This window comes from Ictidomys tridecemlineatus, chromosome 12 (assembly GCF_052094955.1).
Source record: "Ictidomys tridecemlineatus isolate mIctTri1 chromosome 12, mIctTri1.hap1, whole genome shotgun sequence".
NCBI classification, from domain to species: domain Eukaryota; kingdom Metazoa; phylum Chordata; class Mammalia; order Rodentia; family Sciuridae; genus Ictidomys; species Ictidomys tridecemlineatus.
In genome coordinates, this window is record NC_135488.1 from 4,204,087 (window position 1) to 4,220,757 (window position 16,671).

At 35.6% G+C, this 16,671-nt stretch overlaps 1 protein-coding gene and 1 long non-coding RNA gene across 4 annotated transcripts in view; one reads left to right on the forward strand and one right to left on the reverse strand.

Annotated features, from left to right (window-relative positions):
- Positions 1 to 16,671, reverse strand: part of LOC144368985 (uncharacterized) — a 143,199-nt gene that overhangs the window by 86,583 nt on the left and 39,945 nt on the right. The gene's annotated exons all lie outside the window — the stretch shown is intronic.
- Positions 12,107 to 12,779, forward strand: LOC144368984 (large ribosomal subunit protein eL29-like). The gene has a single exon (XM_078027994.1). It carries the CDS (start codon positions 12,158 to 12,160, stop codon positions 12,656 to 12,658), a length of 501 nt encoding a protein of 166 aa, XP_077884120.1. The 5' UTR covers positions 12,107 to 12,157; the 3' UTR covers positions 12,659 to 12,779.

The window sequence follows — 16,671 nt, forward strand, 5'->3', positions numbered from 1 at the left end:
CATATCTCTGGTTGTACACAATGTACATCCACTCCATTCATGTCTTCATAGATGTACTGAGGGTCATGATGTCCATCTCATTCCACCATCTTTTCTACCCCCATTCCTTCTCCCTTCCTCTCCCTCCTCTTTGCCCTATCTAGTTTGTCTAAGCCTCCCATGATCCCCTTCCCAATCTGACTGTGAATCAGCCTCTTTATATCAGAAAAAAACATTTGGCATTTGGGTTTTGGGGGATTGGCTAAATTCAGTTAGCATTTTATTCTCCAACTCCATCCATTTTCCTGCAATTGCCATGATTCTATTCTCTTTTGTTGCTGAGTACTATTCCATTGTGTATATATGCCACATTTTCATCTACTGAAGGGCATCTAAGTTGGTTCCACAATTTAGCTATTGTGAATTATGCTGCTATAAACATTGATGTGGCTGTGTCCCTGTAGAATGCTGTTTTTAATTCCTTTGGGTATAGACTGAGGAGTGGGATAACTGGGTCAAGTGGTGGTTCCATTCCCAATTTTCCAAGGAATCTCCAAACTGCTTTCCAGATTGGCTGCACCAATTTGCAGCCCCACCAGTAGTGTTAGGAGTGTGCCTTTTCTCCCACATCCTCTGAGTGCTAGTTTTCCACATACGTTCATTTTGTAAAAATTCATTGAGCTATATTATTATATGTACTTTTGTGTATATATTTAGTTTAATAAAAGGTTATTTTAAAAGTTTATTGATTCAACAAATGGCATGAGAAAACTGGATACCAACATGCAAAAAAATGAGGTGGTTCCCTTACCTTCTTATGTCACATACAAAAATTAGTTCAAAATGGATCAAAGACCTAAACACAACAGCTATAACAATAAAACTCTTAAGAGAAAACACACCTGAAGACCTGTTTGACTTGAATTGGCAATGCCACATTACCAAAAACAAACAACAAAAGAAATACACAAATTAAATTTCATCAAAATTAAAAATACTTATGCATCAAAGAATACTAACAAGAGAATGGAAAGGCAAACCATGTAATAGAAAATATCTGCAAATAATGTATCTCATAAATTATTAATATCTATAATATATCAAGAGCTTATAAAATTCAACAGCAAACAAGCAATTCAACCTAAAAATGGACAAAGGACTTAAATAGACATTTCTTCAAAGAAGATGACCAATGGTCAAAAAAGCTTATGGTGGGGCAGAGGTGGGTAGGGAAGAAAGAAGGAACTTTGTATTGTGCAAAGGGGAATGAAGGAAGGTATGCAAATGGAAGAAAGGACAGTGAATGAGACTGACAATATTAGTCATACACATGTATGATTACACTACAGGTGTGACTCTGCACCATGTTCAGCCAGAGGAAGGAGAAGTTGTGCTCCATTTGTGCATAATGTGCCAAAATATTAACAAGTCATGTATAATTGATTAAAACAAATAAAAAAATAAAAAACATTAAACGAATTAAAAAATAAAATAAAACCATATGAAAAGATGCTCAAAGTGCACTTATAATTAGGAAAAAGAAATCAAAACCACAATGAAATAATACTTCATACCTTGTAAGATGGCCACTATCTTAAAAAATAGAAAATAGTAAGTGTTGGCAAGGATTTGGAGAAATCAATACCCTGTACATTGCTAGGTCCAGTCACAACAGAAAACAATGTGGTTCTTTAATTTTTTTTCCTTTAACTTTGTTATTTTGTAATAAGTTATAGAACAATTGCAGAAAAATTGCAAAGATGTCTAATACAGTTTGTGAGTATTTTCCATAAGTTAGCTATAAGTTGCATTTAATTTTTTATTGGTTTTATTTTTAAAATACATGAAAGCAGAATGCATAATTTAGTTTATGATCCTATAATTCCATTGCTAAGCATATACTGAAAAGAATTTAAAGCAGAGATACCAAAAGAAATTTGGATATCAATGTTCATAACAACATTATTGACAATAGTCAAAATGTAGATATCATCCAAATTTTCTTTTATGGATGAATGAATAAACAAAATGTAATCTAAACATTCATTGTAGTACATGCTACAACAAGAATAAACCTTGAAAACATTATGCTAAGAAAAATAAGCTATATACAAAGAATAAAAATTACACAATTCCACTTATATGAAGTATCTAGAATTGTCAAGTTTATAGAGACAAAAAATATTATAGTAGCCTACAGCATTCTGGGTGGTGCACACCTATAATCCCAGGAACTTGGCAGGCTGAGGCTGGATGATCACAAATTTGAGGCCAGCCTCAGCAACTTAGCAAGGTTCTTAACTAAAGCAACTTAGAGAGAACCTATCTCAAAATAAGAAAGAATTGGGGATGTGGCTGACTGGTTAAATGCTCCTGGGTTTAATCCCTGATAACAAAGGAAAAGAAAGCATGACTAGTTTTGGTTAATGATTATAGAGTTTCAGTTTGGGGTGATTAGAAAGCTCTGGAGATAGATTATGTTAATTGCTGACAACAATGTAAATATACTTAATGCCACTGAATTACACACTTCAAAATATCTGAAACAGGAAATTTTGCCAAGTATATTCTACCATAATTTTAAAATTATTTTTAAAGGTTTATTATCTATTTTTTTAGTCATTATAGTAATTGTTAGGACTATAAGTCCATGCACTCCTGCTTGTGATTTTCTACTTCTCTCCTTTTCCACTCCTAATAGTTACTCAAAACATGGTCACTTTCAACATTCTTCCTCAAAACTCAAAAATTTGGATCATCAGAGCAGAGCGCTTAAAGTTTATAACAGATGATTCCAACATACCATGATCATTCCAACTCACAGAAATTCTCTCATCTTATTCAAACCAAATCTGCTCATCTTTATGAGTCAAATCTTTGGGGGGGGGGCTCAGTTTAGATTTGTTAATTAAGGCATTCACTGAAAACAGTCCTTTCCACAGTAGACTGTCACCAATTTTTAAGTCTTTATTATCATCCATTCCAAATTTGAAAGCCTAATATTTTAGAAAAGAAGGTAAATATTCTCACAAGAGCTAAGAAAACTTCTCTCACAATCCCTGCCTGCTGATCTGGAAGAATAAAGAAATCTTTGATTAGATTAATATGAAATCTATTATGTCCATTTGTCATTTGTAGCTCCCTAACATCTAGGGTATTTCCCACATTATGAGTCCTGCTTTGTATAAAGCGAGGCCAGCAAACCTTGCAACCAGTCTCCTAAAGACCAGACAATGACCTCATGTTTGCCAGGAAATGGTTAGGGAAGCTAAGCCATAGCCAATATGATTTTTCAATGTGCTCACCATCTTTCCCATATGCTGAGAATGAGAAGAAAAAGGAGACAATAGTAGCATCAAAACTGGAGAAGACTGAAAACAGATTTCTTTCAGGGACTGTAAATATTAAAAAATATTGTCTTCCTTAGGTTCCATTTTCTCCTAAATTTGTCCATCACATATTCCTAAAGAATGACTCAAAATGGGATAGGGAGGAAGAGCATGAGAAGAAGACTACCACTAAATAGGGAAGAGAGGTGTGAGGGAAAAAGAGAAAGAAGGGGAGTTGAATGGAAGATGGAAGGAGAACCTCATTGTTATATAGAATACATGTATGATGTTGTGATGAGAAAAAGAAAAAAAGAGTGTGTCACATTAGATTGGATAGAGAGAAAGGATGGGAGAGGAGGGGAGGAGTAGGGGGATAGGAAGGGCAGCAGAATATAATAGACATTATGATTGATGTATGTATATTCCATGTATGTATTCTATGTCAAAATACATTCTGCTGTCATGTATGACTAAAAAAAATAAAAATAAATCGTATGGTAAAAAAAATATTTAGATATAATACAGTTTACATAATTTTTTAATTTTAAGTCAAATACCTCTCATGACCTTCTAAAATAAACAAAATCTTAGCTTTTCAATAAACTGAACTAAACATATGTAAATTACAATTTTCCAAAAATAAGTGCATTTTATTGCAGTATTTTTTTAAAAAAGCACATTCTGTGTCATAAGCTATGCACATATTTTGTCTATTAAACACAAACATGAAAAACTATGAAGGAAAATACACTAGCTCACTGCCATTCATTTAACTCATAGTATGATACAAATGAATCAAACTGACTTTTCAGGAGATACCTCTACAACCGCAGCTTTCAAAAGACCATGAATAAAGCAAAGAATCTATGCATATGCATTTGCTTCTAATCACATATATATTCTATTCATTATTTTCAATAAGAATTCCTACTATTGAATTTTGATATGAGTGATGAGGCAAGAATTCTATGGACTATAGTTAAGCAGATGTGATAAAATAAAAGGTAGAAAAATATGAGTGAGAGATTTTTTAAAACGAGTGCTCTCAAGAACACACTAAGCAGGTTTCTTAAAAGTTTTAATAAATTAACTCTATTCACTGTAAGGCAATAAAGATCTGTCATTTGATACATGCAAGTACATAGACCGGAATTTATTCAATAAGCTTTTAAATTCCATCAATTTTATGTGCATCCACCTCCTATAATATTAAAAATCCATTCACTTATATGATTTATAAATAAGTATGTAAGGTAAAAGATAAATTTTAGCACCCCCATCTGTCTGCATTTGAATTACTTTTCTCAATCAAGTTATGAAGAACACACTTTCTGTGTGTGATTCATCCCCAAGAAGGTTAGCCATTCCATTTCTGAGACCACAAAGGTCACCTGAGTAGCAGACTTGAGACCTCTAGAGCTCTATCCTCTGTCACTGCATCACAGCCCTCAAAAACAACTTCAACTGCCATTCTTTTCACCTCGTCCTGTGCCAAGATCTCTTTCTAGTTACAAATAAAAGCCTATGAGTCACCTGGACTTTCTGTGCATGTACATTTTTAAGTCCAAAATAGTTCTGCAGTATTCTCTGTGTTTACACAGTTAGCGTACCAGGACCTGGTACAAGGTAATGTTCATACTCCACGGGGCAATCAACAACATGCTGTGTAGACCAGCATTCTTTCAAACCTACCAAGTATTACAAAATAAATATTCACGTATACATCATCCTTCTTAAACAGATTTTTTTCTGATTTTCTGGATTAACATAAAGATATTTCACTTTTCTCTATCTAATCCAAAGCACTGGTATCTTATTAACCTGTTCCTACTTGAAACCTTGCTTCAGTTTATTATTTTATCCTTAAAAATATACTTAAGAAACATCACTTATCTTAAAAAGAAAAGGCAATAATTGTCTGGAGTCTTTGAAACTACTGTATTTTTTTTGGTTACTTTTTCATCAAACCTTGGGACATTACATTCCTAAGTATTCACTAGGTGGAATTTCATAAGAGAAAATTTAGAAATGTGTAAAACAAAAAATCCTCAACAATAAGATAACTAGAACCTTCTTTTATTTCTGAAGTTCATTTAATTGCAGTATATTTTCTTTTAAACCAGCCTCCACATCACCTCCAGCCAATGGTCTATTCTAATTCAAGGTAGTGAGGATTCCAGAGGAAAAGAAACTGCTCTTATTCTTAATGGGATGCAGAAGTCCTCCAAATGCTGATTGCCTGAATTTAAATTGCCCTTATCAAAATGCTACATACACATAAGCAATTGTGAAAATTCTCTTCAACTACCGAGTCCCAATTACCACAGTCAGAACTTTTGAAAAAACAAATCATGAGAGGAAAGTCAAACTACATGCATAAAGGGCAGAGAGTAGATTTTCTGGTCATTTGATGGTAGATTTTCTGGTCATTTGATGGATAAATCAGTTGCCTAAGCATTGCGGATTATGTAAAATGCATAAATTGTGATACAACAATCAAAATGGAATTACTCATGCATCCATCCATTATAGGCTCTATCTCCAGGCTGATTTCATTTACTGCTTCAAAGTTCAGAAAATAATCTCATTATTTCACTATTCTCTTTCAGTTCCATGTGAAGGCACAAAACGGTAGCCACTAAAAACATTTCCTCAATCTAGCCATCGACAGATGAAAACAGAGCCAGGAAAACAGGGTGTCTATCCTCTTTAACAGTCTCACCTACCTTTTTACCTCCATTCAAGTTCAAGAAAACAACCTCCCTATCAATTACACAGGTTCACTACTCTGGAAGTTAATGACCTCATTTGTAAAATCAATGGGTTAGACTACCAAGAAAATGATCTTTATGACCTCTTCTAGGTCTCACATGTGCTTTTTAAATCAATTCCCAGTCTAATTTGCACTTTACCAAGAGTATCTATTAAATGAGCTAGTGTTTGATGGAAATGTTTTTTAAAATACATATGCAAGTCAATCTGACTTTCTTATTTTACAGAAAAAGAATCTGAAACCCAAACAATTGAGACAAGGTCATGGAACTAGCTGACACCAAGCTCAAGTCTAGAACACTGGGCCAACTCACCTCCAGAGCTTCCTGCACTTTATCCCACAGCCTGGTGAAAAGTGTCCTCTAAGAAGGAACAAAATGATTAATGTTACCATGCTTCAGCAGACTTCTCCAAAACTCCACAAAGTTTTATAACAGTATCAAAGGAAGAGTCACCCAAAAAGAAGAAAGTGTATCAAAAGTCCAAGACTTCACAGATAAGGGAGTGACCACTTTCTCACCATGTCAGTTACTCCATTTTCATATCTCAAATTCCAGTGTTCTTCAAATTAAATTCATGACCTTGTAAAATATGACCTGGCACAGCTTTAGAAAGTTTCAGTGTTGTATAAGTTTAGAAAGTATACACTCAGCAAACTTGACACTTCACATGCACAGGCTGTCCTTTTTGTACACAAGAAACAGATAAGAGGACAGTGCCTGGGAGTCCTTTACTGCAGAGAAATAATAAATATTAACAGAACACACACGCGCACACATGTGCACAGACACACACACTTTGGTTTAATGAAAATATGTTCTATATATCTATATCTATATCTATATCTATCTCTCTCTCTCTCTCTCTCTCTCTCTATATATATATATATATATATATATACACACACAGACACCACAGTCTTTGGGTTAATGGAAATATGTTTAATATCTAGAATCATCAGTATTACCAGAATTTATGGTTATTTCTTACATCAGTGGAGAATCATTTCTAGGATGCATCTGTACTGTAACTCCTTGATGTACTCAACTGTATTTCATCAATACAAATAAAATATCAACTGATTAGAAAAAAGAAAGGAGATTTACCACTTTAATCTTAGAAAGACTTAAACAGCAAGATCAGCACTTGGGTAAGAAGAATGAAGAGAATGGCATTAGAGATGATGGTTAAGTCACAATACCTTAAGGGGTATACATGTATGATTAAATTGCTTTCACATAAGTTACTTGGTGTGATCCCCTCAAGAATGATCCTGGATAAATATAGTGGGTAACAAAGATGATTATGGAAATACAAATAATCATAGAAACAGCAGCAGCAGCAATAGCAACAACTCCCACTGATCCTTCACTGTGGATTTCAGTGTGTTAATAAGCACGTGACACAACTAGGCACTGAAATGCGTACCCTCCTGGAAAGCAAGTACACACACCTTATCTTCCCTATGCTTCTGCTCAGGGCCATTGCAACTCAAAGCAGTAGAGCCAAGACTCAAATAGATACTCTCATGCTTATTCAGTTTGCTTTCCAGTATAAATAATAACAAGAGTCCACCAGACACTCCTCCAAACATCTCTTTTTCAAGAATTGCCCAATCTCCTCCATGCCCTACCATCCATACATCTACATGAAAAGCTGCCCTGCATATGTAGGACTGTAGCCCCTGGCAATGCCGATGGGGGCAAGTAGTGTCCAGATTCAAGCTAAACAAATCAGATCCCCTACTGGAAAAGGTGTAACCAGAACTAAGGCAAATCAGATTGATCCTTCTCTGGGTAGGTGGATGATAACACATAGACTGGGAATTGTTGGCAGTGGCTACATTCATTATGTGGAAATGGAGAAAAACAGACTCCAGTGAGAAAGGAGAATGAAGACAATAGATAAGGATAGATCCCAGCAGAACCCTCAGCAGGGTTCCCATCAGGGTTTTGCTCCTCCTTAGACTGGTTACAATCCTGTACATGGATTCCATGAACACCCTTCAGAAGCCTTCCCATATATCACCTTTCACCTTAGCCTACCTCTACTAGGTCTCTGCTCTGAGCAACCAAAGAGCCTAAGCAGAGGAGATAGTGTGAACAGGTTTCCAAGTCCTGCATTAGGTAATCTCATATAGCACCATCTATTTTGCCTTCTCAGTACCCTACTCTACCTTCCTTTACAGCATTCCCTTCTGTTGGAAAACTGTTCCTCCCCCACACCCCATGCCAGACATGTGGTTTCTTGGAGTACGGCTACTACATTCAATAACAGAAAGAATTCTACAATATCCCTGTGCAGTACCATTACAGCCACTTATTAAGGGAGCCTCAGAGAAATTATCTTGGCTCAAATCACACCAACAAATGATATTTACAGTCTCTGAACCCAAGAATCTCTAACATTAAAATGCACACTTTTTCCATTAAACCACTACCCCTCCCTTGCAGCCTGTAACCTTTACAGTAAGTAATAAACTAGTATTTCTAACCACTTTCTGTAGATGGTATTGAAAAGGAATGGAGAAATAAAAGCAATATAAAATATGGGGAAATCAATGCAATTTTATTAGAAATCATTGTTACAATTGCTAAGGTAAAGTGGTCCACCCCAGTGCAGGAGTTCCCACCTGCTTCCACTCACATTAATTCTCAACAACTGGAAGGGTAGGGAAGGTTAGATGTGTGTACTTGCTTTCCTGAACATGGGAAAAGTCGCAATCCATTACTTGGATTGCATAATGAAGTCACCTACAATACAGCACTTTTCCTGATCCCTGTGAAAATGAGGAAGATGTTTTCTATGAAATCTTAGAGATGATGGCCTAGAACAAGTACCAGGGACAAAATTAAATGGTACACACAGACATTTTATCCCTAGTGAAAACAAAAATAGAGAAAAAAATAGCAAAAACAGTCAATCTGTTTTTACAACTAGTACACTGGCAGTTAATAGCAAGTGGATATCAGCCATTGTTTAACTGTGGAAGCATCTCTTCTAACAGTTTTATATGGAATCCCAGGTATGAGTATATAAAAGGAGACCCTGGTCCTCAATGCCTACCCCACAACCCAGACCTCACAGATGCGTCAACACACCTCCATACCCCTTTGTCTTCTCAGACCGCCTCTGAGCTGCAGAACTATGAAGCTGATGGTCAGGTAAAGTACAGTCAAGCTCATGTATTACAGCAAACTGTAAAGAATGATGTGAAACAGGACAAAGATATATCGGCATTCACACTAAACTGCACATGGAAACCAAATATAACAATAATAAGAGTTCACTTGCTCCATGCTCATTACATGCCAGATCTTCAAATACTAGGAAATGAGGATGATTGCTATTCCCATATTAGAGAAGAACAAATTGAAACTGACAAGAGATTAAGGATCTTGCCCAAGGTTACAAAGTCATCAGTGTAGGAGTGGTTTTTCAACCCAAGTAGCCCTGGTCTAGAGCTCCCACACCCATTTAAAGGCTATACTAACCTAAATCTCCCTGAGAATATAGTACCAAAGCTATTATATTTAATCCACAGAACCAATAACAATAGCAAACATTAATGCAAAAGTTTCAATAACTTCTCATTGTCATCACATTCACCCAACTTCTAATATTTGAAGGAAGGGGGAAATAGCATCTTTAAATTCATACAGCAACATCTTAAAACAGCTTCTTCCTCCAGGACTGGGAAATGAACCCCAGGGTGCTATACCACTAAGCTGCACTCACAACTCCTTTTGTTCTGTATTTTCAGATAGGGTCTCACAAAATTTCACAGTCTGGCCTCGAACCTCAGATCCTCCTGCTTCAGCTTCCAAAGTAGCTGGGATTAACAGGCATTTGCCACAGCACCCAGCTTAAACATGGATTCTTAAAAGTGTAGTCTGAGGGTCTCTATGGCACTTTCAGGAGATCCCCTAGGTCCTCTCTATCCCACCATTGTCACGCAAACCTGCCTGAATTTTCTTTATACTTCAAGCAGCACAAAGCACTGCAACTGAATGAATGCAGCAGATAAAGCAATTCAAATGCCTTTATTAAGTCGGACATTAAAGACATTTGTAAAAATGCAAAGCAATGCCACACTTATTATTAAATATTTTGTATCAGAAAATACTGTCATTTTTCAAATAAACATATTAAGTTAAGAAATAAGTTATCGTGGCTCAGGAGGCTGAGGATCGCAAGTTCAAAGCTAGCCTCAGCAAAAGCAAAGTGCTAAGCAACTCAGTAAGACCTTGTCTCTAAAAATACAAAATAGGGTTGGGGATGCAGCTCAGTGGTCAAGTGCCCTTCAGTTCAATCATCCCCAGTATGCACCTCCAAAAAAGTTATTATGCAAATAAAATAATAAATGTTCTTAAATTTTTTGTCATAATTTATAATGCAATAAATATTGATATCAATAAATTGCACAAAATAATAAAAGTGTCTTTAGAGTCTTCATTAGTTTTTTGGTCCTGAGACCAAAAAGTTTTAAAACTTCTATCTTAAAATATACTAATTAATTATGTATTTGCACAGGGGAATAAAGTCCACAATTCAAACCTAAAAGCATCAGAATGACTTCCTAAACAGAAGAGAAGAGCCACTGGGAATATTTTTTTTCTCCTAATTCTTCAGGATTAAATTAATTGCTAACCTTTAAAAATGTCAAAATTATATTATCCCCTAAATTTCAAACTTAAATTTATACATTAAGTATAATGAAAATATATATTTCTGTTTTATATGTTAACTAGGATAAATTACAACACTTAAAAAAGATTCTGTAGTGTGTGTGTATGTTTGTGTGTGTTTGTGTGTATGTGTGTGTATACAGTTACTATACAGCACCTAATAACTTTTTAATGATAATCTCAGACTTTGATGGCTTGTAGTTATCAACTAAATTTAAGGTATAATTTTAAAAGTAGCTACACAAATGACAGTTAACTCTCATCCAATTAAAACATAAGCAAATATAAGCAGTGTTTAATATATTTTATGCCAAGAAAAATCACAACTGTGATTTAAGTTTTCAAAGGAAATAAAATGTTTTTAATACTTCTAGATATGTTTATATGTTTTTTCACTTAAATTTGAATATTTATAATCAAAGCAATTACAATTAAATTTAAAAACATCTACTAGATACTGAGATGATCATATGACATAAAGTATGTATGAATACAATTTATGCAAGACATGCTTCCTTCCAGACAAAAAGATTTCTAAAGGTTAAAAAACATATAACTCAAAATGTATAAACATTATGTTTCATACACGCAAAAAAAAAATAAAGATTGACAGAATAGAAAGGCAATATCCTATGGAATGTCAAAGAAGGTGTCATTTTCCTTCTACCTTTGTGACATAATTACGTTATGAAGTAGGTGAGAAATATAAATAGGTTAATCACAAGTGCACAAGAGAATAACTATTGAGCCTAATTTGGACTAGCTTTAAGTTGTTCTGTTTCTTCCTCAGATTCCTTCTATTGTCACCTTCCTACTTAAAAATGGGCATTTTAGCCATCTCAGGAAGGCAACTGCTCACATAAGGCCCCAAACACGGGGTGGTTTGAATTGTCAGATTCCAGATAAGGAAAACAATATCCAAAGAGCCAGAAAATATTCTTAAGTCAAGGAGAGAACAAAATCCAAGCTACTATCTCCTAATATAAATTGACTCCTCAGTCCCTTTCACCTTCTTCAAAATTGCTGGCTTTTAAAAAGTTACTCAGAATGCTACATCATTTATCAACAAAATGATCTTCCAACTATCAGTAATTAACCAAAAATATCAGATGATACTCCAAGTCACACTTTAAATAATAACTAGCCTGGATAAAGTGATTCTAGCAAGGTTATTCTCTTGAATTAATATAAAGAAGAGACTATAGGTGTATATCTAAGCTTTGAAAAACTCATATGACCTTGGCCAAATACACCTCATCAGGGGCACAGAAGATGAGGTGCATTCTGTTAGGGAAGCACTGGGAAGGGACGCTATTATATACTTTTTAAAAAATTAGTTTTGCTCTTCCGGTCCCAACCGCTCCGGGAGCGGCGTCTCGCGGTGCAGACATGGCCAAGTCTAAGAACCACACCACACACAACCAGTCCCGAAAATGGCACAAAAATGGCATCAAGAAACCCCGATCACAAAGATATGAATCTCTTAAGGGGGTGGACCCCAAGTTCCTGAGAAATATGCGTTTTGCCAAGAAGCACAATAAGAAGGGCCTGAAAAAAATGCAGGCAAACAATGCCAAGGTCATGAGTGCACGTGCCGAGGCTACCAAGGCCCTTGCAAAGCCTAAGGAAGTTAAGCCCAAGATGCCAAAGGGTGCCAGCCTCAAGCTTGATCGCCTCGCCTTGCTAGCCCATCCCAAGCACGCAAAGCGTGCTCGTGCCCACATGGCCAGGGAACGCAGGCTCAGCCGGCCAAAGGCCAAAGCCCAAGCCAAGACCCAGGCTGCAACTCCAGCTCCCGCATCGGCTCCGGCTCCAGCTGCAGCTCCAGCTCCTGTTCCCAAGGGTGCCCAGGCCCCCAAGGGTGCCCAGGTCCCTGCAAAGGCTCCATAAAAAAATCCTCTGGGTATGAGGACAGAAGGACTAGTGTGACCCCTGAGCCTCTATCTATGGGAACTGGTGTCCTCCTGTGCTATTTGTACAAATAAATCCAGAGGCAGGAAAAATAAATAAATAAATAAATAAAAAATAAAAAATAAAAAATTAGTTTTAATCATGTATAACATTAGAATACATTTTAAAATCTCAACAAAAGCATGGGATATAATTTGCTCTAATTCAGTCCCTAGCACTTCTCCCTCCCATTTCTCCCTCCTTTGAACTGTTCCCCTGCCTTTAGTATACTGATTTTTTTTGTAATTTATTTATGCTTTTTTAAAATTAGTGTCTTGTGGATATACTTGATGTGGGGTTCACTGTGCTCTATTCATGCATGCACATACAGAAGTTCAGTCAGATCCATTCCAATGTTCTTTTTCCATCCCTTCCCTCTTCACCTTAATCCCTTTCATCTACTCTACTGATCTTTCCTCTATTTTTGATGAAATTCCCTCTGCCTTTTTATTTCCTTTCTCTCTCACTTTTTAATCCTCTCCTTATTTTGTATTATTAGTTTTGGCATATGAGACAAAATGTTCAACCTCTGACTGTTGGGTGACTGGTTTATATCATCTACATGATAGCCTCCAGTTCCATCCATTTACTGGCAAATGCCATAATTTCATTCTTCTTTATGGCTGAGTAATACACCAGAGTGATTGCACCAGTTTATAGGCCCATCAACAATATATGAGTGTACTCTTTCCCCCACATCCTTGCCAGAATTTATTATTATTTATATTCTTGATAATTGCTATTCTGGATGGAGATGAAATCACAATATAGTTTTGATTTGCATTTCCCTAATAGCTAGCAAAGTTTAATATTTTTTCATACATATTTGTTAACTATTTTATTCCTTATTTGGGGAAGTATCTGTTTAGTTTTTTTTGCCAATTATTGAGTTTTTTTGTTTGTGTGTGTGTATATATATGTGTGTGTGTGTAGTTGTTTATAGACCTTTATTTATTTATATGCGATGCTGAGCATCGAACCCAGTGCCTCACATATGCCAGGCATGTGCGCTACTGCTGAGCCACAGCATCAAGACTGTTTGTTTTTGGTTTTGGTGTTAAGTTTTTTGAGTACTTTGTATACTCTGTATATGATCTGGGGAGCAGGTGCCAAAGATTATCACCCACTCTAAAGGCCCTCTCTTCATGCTCTTGATTCCTTTGATGTGAAGAAGCTTATTAATTTGATGCCATCCCATTTGTTGTTTTTTTTTTTTTTTTTACTACTTGCGAATTGAGAGTTAAGGGAGTCATTTCCGGAGCTGACATTGTTGGAGTATGTGGCCCACATTTTCTTCTAGTAAGTGCAGTTTCTAATCTAATCTAGTTTTGTGCAATGTGAGAGACAGAGGTTAAATTTCATCCTACTTCATATGGATTTTCAGTTTTCCCAGGACCATTTGTTTAGGACGCTCTTCTCCAATGTATGTTTTTGGCATCTTTGTCAAGTATCAGATAACTATTTATACAGGTTTGTCTCTGTGCCTTTGACTCTATTCCATCTGTCTCTATGCCTGTTTTGGTTGCAGTATCATGTTGTTTTTGTGACTATAGCTCTGTATTGTAATTTGAGATCCAGTAGTGTGATAACCCCACTTCACTCTCATTGCTAAGAAATGTTTTAGCTATTGACTGGGTCTCTCATCGTTCCAAATGAATTTCAGAACTGCCTTTTCTAGTTCTGTGAAAAAAACAATCATTGAAATTTTGATGGGGATGTGTTGAATCTGATTAGAACTTTGGGGAGTATGGCCATTATGACAATATTAATTCTGCCTATCCAACAACATGGGAGGTCTTTCCATCTTCTAAGGTCTTCATCAATGCCTTTCTTTAGTTCTATAGTCTTCATTGTAGAGGTCCTTCACCTCTTTAGTTAGATTGATCCCCAAATATTTTTCTTTTTGAGACTATTGTGAATGAATAGTTTTCTTGATTTCTTTTTCAGCAGATTTATTATTGGTTTCATAGATTATTGGTTTCAGCAGATTCATTATTAGAATGTTATTAATTTATGAATGTTGATCTTGTATCCTATTGCTTTGTTGAATTCATTTATGATTTTGAAAAGTTTTCTGGTGAAGTTTTTGTGTCTTCTAAATATATAATCATTGCTGGGGATATAACTCAAATGGTAGAGTGCTTGCCTCTCATGCACAAGGCCCTGGGTTCAACCCCCAGCACAAAAAAAAATACCTACTAGGTAAATATATAATAATGTCAACAGCAAACAGAGATCATTTGAGCTCTTCTTTTCCTCTTTGTACCCCTTTAATTTCCTTTGCTTGCTCTGGCTAGAGTTTCAAGGACTATATTGAAGAGGATTGGTAAAAGCAGGCATCCTTGTTTTGTTTCTGTTTTTATAGGAAATTATTTCAGTTTTTCGCCATTCAGTATAATGTTGGCCTTGGGTTTATCATATATAGCCTTTACAATGCCGAGTTAACTTCCTTCTATCCCTAGCTTTTCTAGTATTTTAACATGACTGGGTACTGTAGTTTCTCAAATGCTTTTTCTGCATCTATTGAGATAATTATGTGATTCTTGACCTTGATGCTTTTTATGTGCTGAATTACATTTTTTTATTTCCACATGTTGAACCAACATGCATTCCTAGAATGAACCCCACTTGATCATGGTGCACTATCTTTTTAATATATTTTTGCTTATTTTGTTGAGAATTTTTGCATCTGTTCCTCAAGGTTATTGCTCTGAAGTTTCTCTTCCTTGAAGCTTCCCTTCCCTTCCTTTGTCTGCTTTTGATATCAGGGTGATACTGGCTTTGTGGAATGAGTTTGGCAGAATTCTCTCCTTTTCTATTTCATGGAATAATTTGAGAATTGGCAATAGCTCTCCTTAAACGTCTGGTAGGACTCGGCTAAGACTCCATCCAGCCCTGGGATTTTCATTGTTGCAAGGCTCTTTCTAGCTGCTTCAATGTCATTACTTGGTTCAGTTGGGTAGGTCATATATCTCTAGGAATCTGTCAATAACTTCAAGGTTTTCTAGTTTATTGGAGTATTATTTTCAATATAGTTTCTGATGATCCTTTGGATTATAGTAGTATAAGTGGTGATATTTCGTTTCTTCATCTCTAATTTTGTTAATTTGAGTGTTTTCTCTCTTTTGACTAGTTTGGTTAAGAGTTTATCAATCTTGTTTATACTCTCACAAAACAGTTTTGTTTATCTTCTATTTTTTTTAATATTTACTTTTTAGTTGCAGTTGCACACACTACCTTTATTTTATTTATTTCTTTTTGTGTGGTGTTGCGATTGAACCCAGGGCCTTGCACATGCTAGATGAGCACTCTACTGCTGAGCCACAACCCCAGCCCTTTTATATTTTTTTATTCTCAATTTCATTGGTTTTGGATCTGATCTCAGGTATCTCCTGTCTTCCACTGATTTTGATGTTGGTTCATTCTTGTTTTAGGACCTTGAGCTGTAATGATAGATTATTTATTTGATATCTTTCCATTCTTTTGAAGTATGAACTCAATGGAATAAACTTTCCTCGTTGAACAGCCTTCATATTGTTCCAGAGATTTTGATATATTTATCATTATTCTCATAAGAATTTTTTATTTGCTTATATTTGCTTTGTACCCTAAAATATGGTCTATTTTACAAAATGTCCATGTGCTGCTGAGAAGAATGTGAATTCAGTCATCAATGGATGAAATATTCTGTAGATATCTGTTAGGCCCATATTATTAATCATATTTTTTAGTTTTGTAGACTCTAATTAATTAATTCTACTTAATTTATGTCTGAATGATCTGTCTACTGGGGAGACAGGTGTGTTAATGTCACCCATAATTATTCTATTATGATCTGTTTGATTCTTAATATTGAAAAAGGTTTGTTTTATGTATGTATAAGTGTGTGGAGCCTAAATATTTACAATCATTATATCTTGTTGTATGACTCCCTTAAGCAATATATAATGGCC

Coding starts and splice junctions, on each gene's coding strand:
- LOC144368984 (XM_078027994.1), top strand. CDS start 12,158: ATGGCCAAGTCTAAGAACCACACCACACACAACCAGTCCCGAAAATGG.